Source organism: Phoxinus phoxinus, assembly GCF_949152265.1.
Source record: "Phoxinus phoxinus genome assembly, chromosome: 6".
In the NCBI taxonomy this organism is placed as follows: domain Eukaryota; kingdom Metazoa; phylum Chordata; class Actinopteri; order Cypriniformes; family Leuciscidae; genus Phoxinus; species Phoxinus phoxinus.
Window position 1 is genome coordinate 24389031 of NC_136881.1, and position 12088 is coordinate 24401118.

A 12088-nucleotide genomic window follows, 5' to 3' on the forward strand; every position below is an offset into this window, starting at 1 on the left:
CTGCATTGCACTGAAAGATTTAGCTTTTTAAGTAGTTAAGATAAGTAGATAAGCTAAATGTTGCACCAGGTTGATTTTAGTATTTTAATTTTGATCTTATTGTCGGTCTGACTTCTCACTTCGCTGTTGCTGTTCTTAGGTCAAATCATGCAGACTCTGGAGCGCTTAAACTTAAAGCAAAACACTCTGGTGTACATGACTTCAGATCAGGGGCCTCACCTGGAAGAGATCTCCATTCACGGAGAGATGCACGGGGGTTATAGCAGCATATACAAAGGTGTTCTGTCCTATTCTATTCTGTCCCATATAATAGTCTTGATGGCCAGTTTATTAACCCTTGTGAACAAAGCATCACATTTCAGCATTATTTTTAGTTTAAAAGTTGAACAGTAACTGCGATTTCACTCCCTCTGTTTCTCCATACCCTCACTGGAGCAGCTGGCAAGTCTACCAATTGGGAAGGTGGGATTCGGATACCGGGGATTCTTCATTGGCCAGGTGTCTTGCCTGCTGGGAAGGTCATTGATGAGCCCACTAGCAACATGGATATTTTCCCCACGGTGCTGAATTTAGCTGGTGCTTCCATACCTAGTGACAGGTGAGAATCTGTAGCCTAGCAACACGATCTGTCAATCAAGAATGTGGTTACTGAGACAACATACAATATGCAGATATAATAGATGCTAATAATCAGGAGATACATTGAAATATTTGGATATACAGAAATCAATAGATCAGATTATGTTTTCAGTCACTTAATAAGATGAACATATGCCCAAATTATCTAATTAGTATAGAATGTTTTGTGTTTTGGCCACCCAAACTGCTAAATAGACTCACTAAATAGGCTAATAGTTGCAGTGCATTACAACTTGTTTCCATTACAGAGTCATTGATGGCCATGATCTCTTTCCTCTGCTGCAAGGGCAAGTGCAGCGTTCTGAACATGAATTTATGTTTCATTACTGCAATGCCGAACTGAATGCTGTCCGATGGCACACTCCTAACAGTGAGTCCTAATTTCAATGCACCCACCTTTCTACACTCTCATGAAGCAACTAATAACTATTTTGATCATCTGGATGGATGGATGGATGGATGGATTGATAGATTTATAACTGAAAAGTGATGTCCCTGATAAATTAAATATAGATGAATCCTTATTAAAGTTACACAAGTTATTCAGTCAAAGAGTGATTGATTAACATTAAAAACAGACCGCAGCAGGAATATTAGGCTGCTGTCACTTTAAGAAATATCGTATGGATCTAATAAACTGATACTGTACACATGCATTTTCTTTCTCAACTGTTTACGTTCACTAAATACATTTTAAATAAATTATTTAAAGGTCCCATGACATGGGGTTATTATATTATTTTATAATGTTTCCTGGGTTGCCCTTATAATGTTAGTATGTTTTTTAGATAAAAAAAGTCATAATTTAGAAACAAAAGGCATTTTTCCTAGCCCAGTTTTAGCCTCTGTTTTGAACGCTCTGTTTGAAGGGGCGTGTCTGTGTGAGACCTCAGTGTAACCGGCCACTGCTGTGATTGGCTGACATGCTTGCATATGAAATAGCTACTTATTACATGTGAAACTCTCTCGAATACTTTTACTACAGTTATTATACATTTTTACTATTACAGCTATCGAGATTAACAAATCGTCAGAAGTTTTTAAAGTATTTAGATCTATTCCCATCTAGGGGTGGGTATTGGCAAGGACTTCACGATACGATACGCATCACGATACATGGATCACGATACGATTTCATCACGATACATCACGATACGATAAATATTGCGATATTCCACACAGTTAACTAAAAATGTAAAACCAAAATAAAATACAAGTTACGGTGTGTGCCATCTGAGTAGTCTTACATCAGATCACATTGATAAATCAGCAGAAGAATTGAGTCAAAGCAATATATTACAAAATTTTCTTTCCAATTTATTTTTTTAACTGCCATAACAAAATAGACTTGAACTTTTAACAATGGACACATTAAAAACGTTAAAATAAAGTGCATTAGATATTTAAAACTAAATTAAAGTGTAGTGCACAGTTACGGTAAGTTAACTCACTGAGGTTATGTGGGGCTTAGCTTGAATTAAAAAACAAACAAACATGGAAATAAAGTGCAGATACTCAGGTACTGTCCATGTAAACAATGAAGTGAAATATGCAGCTTTCACTACCGAAATTGATAGTGTGTGTGCGCTACTGAGTGAGCGTGCGTTTGTGTGAGTGAGTGAGCGCGAGAGAGTGCGTGTGTGAGTGAATGTGCGTTTGTGTGAGTGAGTGAGCGCGAGAGAGTGCGTGTGTGAGTGAATGTGCGTTTGTGTGAATGTGCGTTTGTGTGAGTGAGTGAGCGAGAGAGTGTGTGTGCGCTACTGAGTGAGCGTGCGTTTGTGTGTGTGAGTGAGCGCGAGAGTGTGTGTGTGTGCGCGCGCGCTGTTTGTGTGAGTGAGTGAGCGTTAGAGAGTGCGTGTGTGTGAGAGTGTGTGAGCGCTGTTTGTGTGTGTGTGTGTGTGTGTGTGAGTGAGCGCGAGCGAGTATGTGTGCGAGTGAATGTGTGTGTGAGACGGCACGCGATGACTGACGGAAAGCAACGTGTGTAGTCTGATATGTTTCTTGTCCACGACAAGAACATAAAGCCGCCATACTGCGACATCTAACGTTGCAGGAACGGAGGTTGTAGTTCACCAGGTCACACCCCGTTTAAAACGTGATTTTATTTTATTTTTATTTATTTTTTTAACATCGATTTTTTGAGCTGGAAATCGATGTTGTGATATCATGAATATAAAAATCGCGATGTATCGCTGTATCGATTTTTTAGCACACCCCTATTCCCATCACATAAAATGTTGCCGTGATGAACATTGAGCAGATGAGTCTGTTGTTGATCGCGAGAATGAAGATCTTATCATTGGAACGCAGTTTCTGCACTCTCTCTGCTTTCACCAATGCAAACACGAGGATGTAAATACAGTAAGAGCTTCATGTGCAGTGTAACGTGCGTCATTGATTTCATAACGAGTTTGGCAAGTGTCCAGATAAACTCGATCGCGCTGTGTCCATGAGAAAATGAGCTAGGAAGTAGGAACGCGTGCGCGCGATTCCTACAAAGATTGTTCTTTGATCGCTTTGTGTATATAATTTATTCACAATTTAAATACGATTATTTTCATCCTACTAAAAGAAACGATGTGAAGTTTATATTTTAGTCACTGGCTTGACTTACTGAGGCATAAACAGCAGTAGGCTATTGAACGATTTGAGAGAAAGATTACCTGTCTGAACTTGAACAATTACACATCAGAAAGTGTTGCTTGGTAACGTTAGCTCGATCGATTTATTTTCAGACGTTCGTCGAAGCCACCTCTATGACCCAAGTTGAGGAAACAGTCGTCGGTGAAATGTTTGCCGCAGACATGCAAAACTTTGGGGAGTTGTGTCGGCGCATTTCCAGAGAAAATGAAATGAATCCACTGGTTCTTCTGGGGCTTGGATGAAGGAACTAAAAAAAGGCTTCGGTGTTCATTTGTACATCCAATTATTGAGCAATTATTATGCTTCACTCGCTCAAAAGCCATGATATCTCCCGTGGACAAACTAAAATCGCGCGCACGCGTTCCTACTTCCTAGCTCATTTTCTCATGCGGGAAATATTCTCTGGGCGGGCAAAGCAGAGAAAGGGGAGGTAACATTCAAGATCAGCCCGATTGAGCTTCACTTTCTCAAAGGCAGAGAAAGATAGCAAAAGCTCGATTTACACCGATTGAAATTTCTAGAAATTTGGGGACCATATAAAGGCTAGGGGAACTCATATTAATGTTAAAAAACCTCAAAAAGTGAAAATTTCATGTCATGGGACCTTTAAACAAATAATTTTTTTAGTCACCTTGTGTGAAATTTGGTTGAATTTTCGAGTGATTTACTCGCATTGTAAAGGGGATGAAAGGCATTCTAAGCCATTTTAAATTTGTTTATTTGTTAGTTGTCAATGCTATACTCTTTTGATAATATATATATATATATATATATATATATATATATATATATATATATATATATCAGTCATGTGAAAAAGAAAGGACACCCTATTGAATTATATGGTCTTAAAATTAGGTACTTACAACCTCAGATGAACAACACATGACATATTACACAGTGTCATTATTTATTTAACAACAATTAGGCCAAAATGGAAACGCTACTAACTTCACCCTTACTGCTTTATAGGAATTAAGAGGGTTAGTAGACTGTAGACACTTTTACTGTAAACCTGTGGTAAAACAACGATGCTTGGGTTTTAAATATTCAAGTAAACAACAAAAATGCCAGCAAACAGTCGCTTTTATCATGTTTGTTTTGTGATCGTGCTATTCCCAGTGATTTCTTTCCGATTAGTTTTCTTATAAAACTTCCATTCGTTGGTGAAAAGATGGGTTTGTGTGACGTTGTTCCAGAGAGGCGTGTTACAGGCGTGTTTTAGTGAAGCGTTATGGAGCTTCTGGCCTGACAGTGGAAACGCGCCTAATGAACTGAGGCAAACTGTGGGGGCAGTTGTGGCCTAATGGTTAAAGAGTCAGACTGGTATCCCGAAGGTTGCCGGTTCGATTCACAATACTGGGAGAGAATGATTGAGGATGCCCTTGAGCAAGGCACCTGACTCCCAATCGCTCCCTGGGCACCTCAACAAAATGGCTGCCCACCTGGTCTGTGTCCACAGTTTGCAGTGTGTGTGTGTGTTCACTACTCCTTATGTGTGTGCACTAATATTTATGGGTTAAATGCAGAAAACAAATTCTGAGTACTTGGCCTTCACATGTCACTTTTTTTTACAGATGAGCGTGCCAAAATTCCTCAAGAACGATGCGAGAGACTGATACTGTCATACAGAAAAAGATTCATTAAACGTATTCCTGCTTAAAGTGGCTCTACAAGCAATTGAATCATAGGGTGTACTTAGTTTGTCACCCAAAGCTTTCGCATTTTGGCTTTATTTTTGTTAAAGTCCCTGTAAAGTAAAAAATTACGTATGTGTTCTGAGTTTGTCACACCACAGAAAAATGTGTTATTAGCCACCCAGCCAAATTTAAATGATAAAAAAAGCAGGCAAGTACATAAAATAAGCTACCAAAATCTTGAAAAAATTAGCAGTATTCTCTGCTCTCAAACGCTGGGGGCGTGTCCGCTGGCTGCGCTGAAACCACGCCCACTCGCGGGAAAGCTGCCGTCGCCACACTCAACTGTGGAGTTACTGTGGACTACCTACTATAATTATAACATAAGCACACAAGGCAACTTACACTCATTGGCAGGAGATAGTCGGTAACAGCGGATTATCAGTGAATCCCAGTTGTCTCCGACGAAAGTTTATAAAACTATCCCGTGTAAAAAAAAACGATCTCTTTTGTACGTGATCGCATTTAATGGATCCTCCTTTACCATTACCCTTCAACATCTCTAACTTTAAGTTACTTCCATTAGGATAATCATGCTTCTGAAAATGTTTTTCCCCTCTTTTTATTATTCAACTTATTGGTCTGCGTTGCCTTTTTTTGTTTATTCATGTAAGTGGAGTGGAACTCTGTATAAACCCAACTGGGTTTTGTTCCCTTCCTTGTACTGTATCCATGTGGTATTCGTGCAGAACATCTAAATAATAAAAATAAAAATAATGACAGTGTAATTTGTTGTTGTTCATCTGAGGTTGAATTTACCTAATTTTAAGACCTGCTAACGACCAGGTGATTTTTAGCATGTTCTAATATGTAAAACCATAAAATTCTAAAGGGTGTCCTTTATGACAATACTTTTCTATGATCATAATCTGTGTAAAAATAACCATTTTTACCTTTCGAGATACTTTACTATAAATTGAGAAATGGATTGATAAAGGAGATGATGATTCTTCGCATTTTGAAACTAGATTTCCTGTGTTTCCAGGTAGTGCAATCTGGAAGGCATTTTTCTTTACACCTGACTTCTACCCACAGAACAGCTCTGCGTGTTTCCACACTCATATCTGCTTCTGCATCAAGCCATTTATCACGTTCCATGACCCTCCACTGCTTTATGACCTGTCGAGAGACCCGTCAGAAAGCACCCCCCTGAGTCCAGACACTGAGCCCCAGTTCTACTCAGTTCTAAAGGTCATAAGGGCAGCAGTAAGCCGTCATACACAGAGTCTAAAGCCCGTCCCAATACAGCTTTCCCCTCTGCAAATAGTATGGAAGCCCTGGCTCCAGCCCTGCTGCTCTTCTCTCAGTCAGCTTTGCAGATGTGAACGAGATCATCAGATAGATAAGCTACGACATTAGCTTTTAGAAAAATAGTCCGATACACAAAATCATGTGGCTTTAATGCATAAGGAGGGCATGTAATACTTAAAGCGACAGTTCACTCAAAAATGAAAATTGACATCATTTACTCACCCTTATATTGTTCCAAACCCATGTGACTTTGGGTTTGACAAAAAAGAAAATAAAAAGATATTGGTTCACTATTGACAATAGTGACTAAATTAAAATGTCACTGACAATTGGTTATTGTGATCACACCTTAATGGGTTAAATGTGCAAAATCAGGTCAAAATGAAATTTGTTTTTGGGAGTTTGAAACATTTTGCCAAAGAGAACACTACAGAAAAGTGTGTGCTGAGATTCCGCCGCCTTTGACATGGAAATCTTTTCTGGTTCATTTCTTCTGTTCTGTCCGTCGAGGTCAGACCTGAGTATGAACACAACACTTTGAAAAGTTGTTAAAAGCTACTAGTTAAAAGCAATTTTAATTTTAATTTTTAATACTGTAAATCTGCTTGCTTTAAAGCAACCTATTGTATGAACTACAAATAAATGTAACATGAAATAACTTGATTGGAGTGTCGAATTGTAGACCTGGTGCAAACATAACCACTTCGCTATGAGCGCTTCCTTAACTGCTGTTTTCTCACCGCTGTCATTTTTGTTGTGTGTTTATTTTGCTATGGAGAGGTAAGCGCGCAGCACATTTTAACATATCTAAACGCTGCTCACAACAAGGTATTTCGGACATCTTTTTAACCCCTAAGCGAAAAACGAAAAAGAAGGGAAAACAACACTGCACATATTTTTTTTTGTGCAGCCAAATTTGTATCACAAGATCTAAGGTCATTTGTGGCTAGAGTGTTTGTAACTGCGGCCAGATTCTCTGTTCTGAGTTCTGTTTTCCTCCCAGTTTGGATGTTCATCATCCTGATTCAACAGCATAAGGTCAGGGATTTTGTGAAGCTGTAATTACTACCTTTATGCTCGTAAGCTTTGATCTAGCCTGCAACCGGTAACAACTCAATACCCATAATGCCTCTCTTACAGGCTTTGGTGTTCTGAGGGTTTTTGTTGTATTTTTGGTATCCAATATGTTTTGCTTATTTTTGTGACTAATCAGGCTGCGCTGGATGGTTTGCCAGCCTTAAGAGGCTCTCCACGCTCTCAACATCATGTTCATTACACTAATCTCATCACATTTAAAAAATGGTCTGTATCAGAAAATAAAAAGATGTTTTGCCTAATTTTTTAAGAGCCAGATGTGATATTTATTGAAATTATGCTGTACTTCATGGCTTGATGTATTTATCACTGTTTCTGTAATATGTAGGCCTAACACATTTGCTAATCAGGTATTGATAGTCATTTAAATTAGGTAAATTTCATATTTGAGAGTGTCAGCTCTATGAGCTTTTGATCATTAACTAATGTTTACCATTTGATACAGTATCATGCATCATTTCCTCAAGATTCCATGATTATCCACAGTCCTGAATAAATAGTGCAGGTTCTTAAAATAATTTCAAGTGGGTGTTATTTGACATGATCAAATAACTCTTACTAGCATCTTTCTGAATACAATTTGAAAAAAAAATTGACCACTTCTTACAGCATATCTACTAAACTGCATCACTTTTATGTGAACAGATACTGACTTTTAAAGATATACTGTAGCTAAAAGAGCAGATGGCGGTACCCAGGGGAGCCTTAAAAGCGATTGAAGCATGGGTCTCCTCAAACCGAAAAAGATCTTGGCCTATGTCAAAATAGACAAGTTCAATCATTCTGATTTTCCGGGTGCTTTTGCAAAGGGGAGAGATCAATCAATTGCATTATGGAAGGCTTGCTTGGCTTAAATGATCAAAGGCACAAGCAGAGAACACATGCTCTGCTTAAGGATAGGTTTCTAAAACCTATAGAAACTTTATTTGTAATGACTTTTTTGAAATTGAAAAACATAAATATCTTTAAAGCTGCTCTTATATATATATATATATATAGGGAAGCACTGAGACCACTTTTTCCATAACGAGTCCGATACTAATACGTTCATTTTTGGTACTTGCCGATACAGAGTATACCAATACCTGTTTTTTGACTGCATTTGTAATTTTTACATGTAGAGAAACCAAAAGAATATAAATCTTATTAGTTGGCTTTTACCCCTGAGGTTAGGTTCTAATCTTCTTGATTGACATACGTTGTGACTTTCCCAAGGTTTCCCAGGTCCTTCTCAAGGCCTTGCAGGTGCAAGCTGTCCACCTCTTCATGTCCTTGAACTCCAGTAAACTCAACCAAGATGGCGGATTTCCTTTAAGGTTCTAGGAGTAGAACCACAGTACTTTCTGTCCTTGAGCACACGTATACATAATAACTGTACATCTATGCCAAAACAATTTAAGCCATGTTTTACAAACAAAAATAAATAACATTGAATGCAATGCATTGTATCCTATACATTGGCTACTTTAAATATGTACCAAAAAGGCATCTACAATAAACAAGGAAGCAAGTAATTGCATTTTCTTGATATATTATATATATATATATATCCTTCAGTTATTTTCATGCTTACTTAATCCTCCTCAAATGTATTGTATGAACTTCTGTTACTTTCTCTGTTCATTCTTTTGCTCTATCATATTTTATCTTTCATTTGCACAGCACACATTTAGAGCTGTTCAAATGTTTAGATAACAGTGAAATATCACAATTTCAATTTTGATACTACAGCAAAGCTAATAGCCTAATTCGTGTAAATTTAAACATTATAATTAAAGACAAGTAAAGATTCATTAATATAATAACAAATAATCAAATTACAAATAGCACAAATAGAACAAAGGCTATAAATGAAATGAACAGTTTTTAGAGTTTTTCAGGTAGGTATTAGCCTGGTTGACGCCAGACCTTTCTCAGTTGTAACAGAGTGGGTCTGGGGAAGGTTCATTCACAGCCCATTTCCAAAGGGGCGTCACCAACGGACGTCACTCAAATGCCTCTGGGCGCAATTTGGATAGACCGAAAACCAATCAGAGCGATCGTCATCATGTAAAGCCCGCCTCAACGTTTGTGATTGGTGCCTCGATTTGGAAAAATTGGAAATGGGCTCTTGGCCAGACGGACTTGCAGAGCAAATCTCAAATTTGCCGGAAGTTCGTCTGGGTTTTCCCAGGCTTGGTAGGTCTAGGTCTAACAGTAGTTTTCAGTTACAGAAATTTGAATAAAGTAATCAAATGTGAAATAACACTGCATATTCATTACTGTATAAATTAAATATAGATGGATCTTTATAAAGTTAAAACATTTATTTAGCCAAGAGCAGTGAGTGATTATTTTGATCTTTGTTTGATTAGACTGCTGCTCCTTTAAGACCAATTGCACAGGTCCAATAGTACCCCTTTTCCACCAACAAGAACCAGGTGCTGGTTCAGAGCTAGAGCTAGAGCCGGTTCGGAGTTGGTTCTACTGACGGTTCTTCTAAGAACCGGTTTGCCTTTCCACAGGCTAGAGAGCCAAAACAGAGCCAGATCTTACGTCACTGTGTATACATCTCATGTTGCCCAGCAACGCTAGCGCGGCAGCGCCAAACAAAAACACACCAGGCTTGTTCGAGATGGTTCGGCTTCACGCAGACCGATCGCCGCGTGACATCAAAGCACTGCGAAAGCGATCCAAAAGCACAAGGAGTCGTATGATCTCCAAATACTCCCGGAGCTCTGATCGGTCCGCGCCGCTCCGATGCATCTCGAACAAGTCTTACATCAACAATGGCGTTCGTTGCGTTACTATTGATGCTCATGGCTTTGCGAAACTACATCGGCATCCAAACACGGTGAATCCAACGCGTTCGTGCAGCTCGCCGTAACTTGCATAGACGGAGATTACAATCGAGCAGCTATTAGCTCGATTAGCAGCTATTTAAAAAATGGCGGTCACAAGTTTCTTTTCGTCGGTCACGGTAACCCCGCCCCCAGACCCTGACGCAAGCGGTTCTTACTCTAGCCCAGCAATGTTTTGGTGCTACTTAAGAACCACTTTTACTGGTTCGGAGCTGGTGCTTTGGTGGTCGAAAAACAAAGAACCGATTTGAAACTAGGCTCTGGCTCCGAACCAGCACCAGCTCTGCCTTGGTGGAAAAGGGGTAAGTGTCTACGTTGACTTAAGAAATAATCGACTATGTTTGCTAAGATACTTGCCAAGACTGGTGTTTTTACATTTTGTGTGAATTCGTCCTGACTGTATTTGCATTCCAAGCTATGTCAGCACGTTCAACATGCAACCCTTGACAGAGCTGCCAAATATCATGTGATTTTGTCATAGATTCCCGCGGTTACGTCCAGAAAGCAGTTTCTGAGAACGGTAAGTAAATTACTGAAGCGGTCCTTTTTTTCCGTTTCGTTTCTCGTTTAATGTGTCACAGTAATTATCAATTACAGGTTATTTAGTGCTGTAACACTTGTTTTCACAATGTTTTCCTTGTCAGAGTTTTTCAGTATAAAAGTAAATCGGGTTTAAATGTCAGGAGTTCCTGTCGGGACAAAAGTGTTGCTTTCGTACAGTAACAGTGACGTGTGTTTTTGTTTTTTGTCCCGCTGCTAATGTGGTGACTTTCTGTGTGTTGCAGTATCAAGAGTGAGGGTCAGAAAGACAGACAGATCTGATTCAGCCAATGTTTATGAGAGGGTGTTTTAACTCTTGAAGTGCCAGAATTCCATAACTACTAGAACTGCCACAAGCGCTCATTTTGTCCGCTAGATTCCAAACTCTATATCTTTAATGATAAATACCCAATTGAGAGATTCAACTGCGGGAAATGTAACAAAAGAATAGCGTGAAATTCAGTGCGGTCAATATGACCGTGTATGGCCGAAATAGGTAAATATGTTAATTTTTGTTTTTTTGCCTTGTGTAATTTATATGAAAAACATTTTAAGTGAAAATACAGACACTTTTAGGAAAAGTCAGGTACCAGCAGATTTTTTTTTTCAACAGTTATTTCAGATATGATGATCAAAATGACCATCATGTTTTAGTGTTAAAGCTTGAGTCACATTTAAATCAGCTGATTTCAGCATGTCACCATTTCTTTTTTCACTCAATCTGTTTCCATTTAATTTAGTCACATTTAGGTTTTTAGCAATACCTTTGCTTTTCCACCTCCACCTATGAATTTGCTGTGTTTCCATCCAGATGTTTTTATGCATTAGATAATTTGAACACACAACACACCTGGTATCGGTTGTTGGTATTGGAGCATTCTTATGAGTACGAGTACACAAGCACAGTATCGGTGCATGCATCGTGTGTGTGTGTGTGTGTGTGTGTGTGTGTGTTTTATACAAAAGTTTTTTTTTTAAAGGCAGACAGACTGCAGCTTTGCATTATATTTATCCTTGTGAAAATGAAGTAAGCCTACTTTTTTATTCTTGTGCAAACTGAATGTAATGTTTTTAACACAAATGCATGTTATTTTAAATTAAATTAAACCGTATTATAGTTTATAATTTGTATGAAATGCAGTTACTTAAACTTAAGAATGCTTGTTGACCCATGACATGTTTATATGAAGTTTCGTAATTCTATTGCCTTGAAATATATCATTGTGCCAACTGAACGTATTGTTTTTAAAATAAAAAAACAAAACAAATTATAGTTTAAATATATGAAATGCAATTAGTTGAACTTCAGTGGCCTCTCATTCCTTGTGTTTCAGCTAAATACTGCCAATGTTTATGACTTAGACACCCAGATTCACTGTTTAT

At 38.4% G+C, this 12088-nt stretch overlaps 2 protein-coding genes across 4 annotated transcripts in view; both read left to right on the forward strand.

Moving 5' to 3' along the window:
* sts (steroid sulfatase (microsomal), isozyme S) overlaps positions 1-8735 on the forward strand; it is a 40829-nt gene extending 32094 nt beyond the window's left edge. Inside the window, exons 8-11 of one of the 3 annotated variants that reach the window (XM_079615736.1) lie at positions 140-277; positions 439-598; positions 888-1009; positions 5965-8734. In XM_079615736.1, the coding sequence (XP_079471862.1) occupies positions 140-277; positions 439-598; positions 888-1009; positions 5965-6338 (794 nt within the window). In that variant the 3' untranslated portion in view covers positions 6339-8734. Of the gene's footprint in view, positions 1-139; positions 278-438; positions 599-887; positions 1010-5964 lie in introns of all 3 variants that reach the window. The other 2 variants (XM_079615735.1, XM_079615737.1) reach the window with 2 other exon arrangements.
* Positions 1-12088, forward strand: part of pudp (pseudouridine 5'-phosphatase) — a 362626-nt gene that overhangs the window by 83890 nt on the left and 266648 nt on the right. The window lies entirely within an intron of this gene.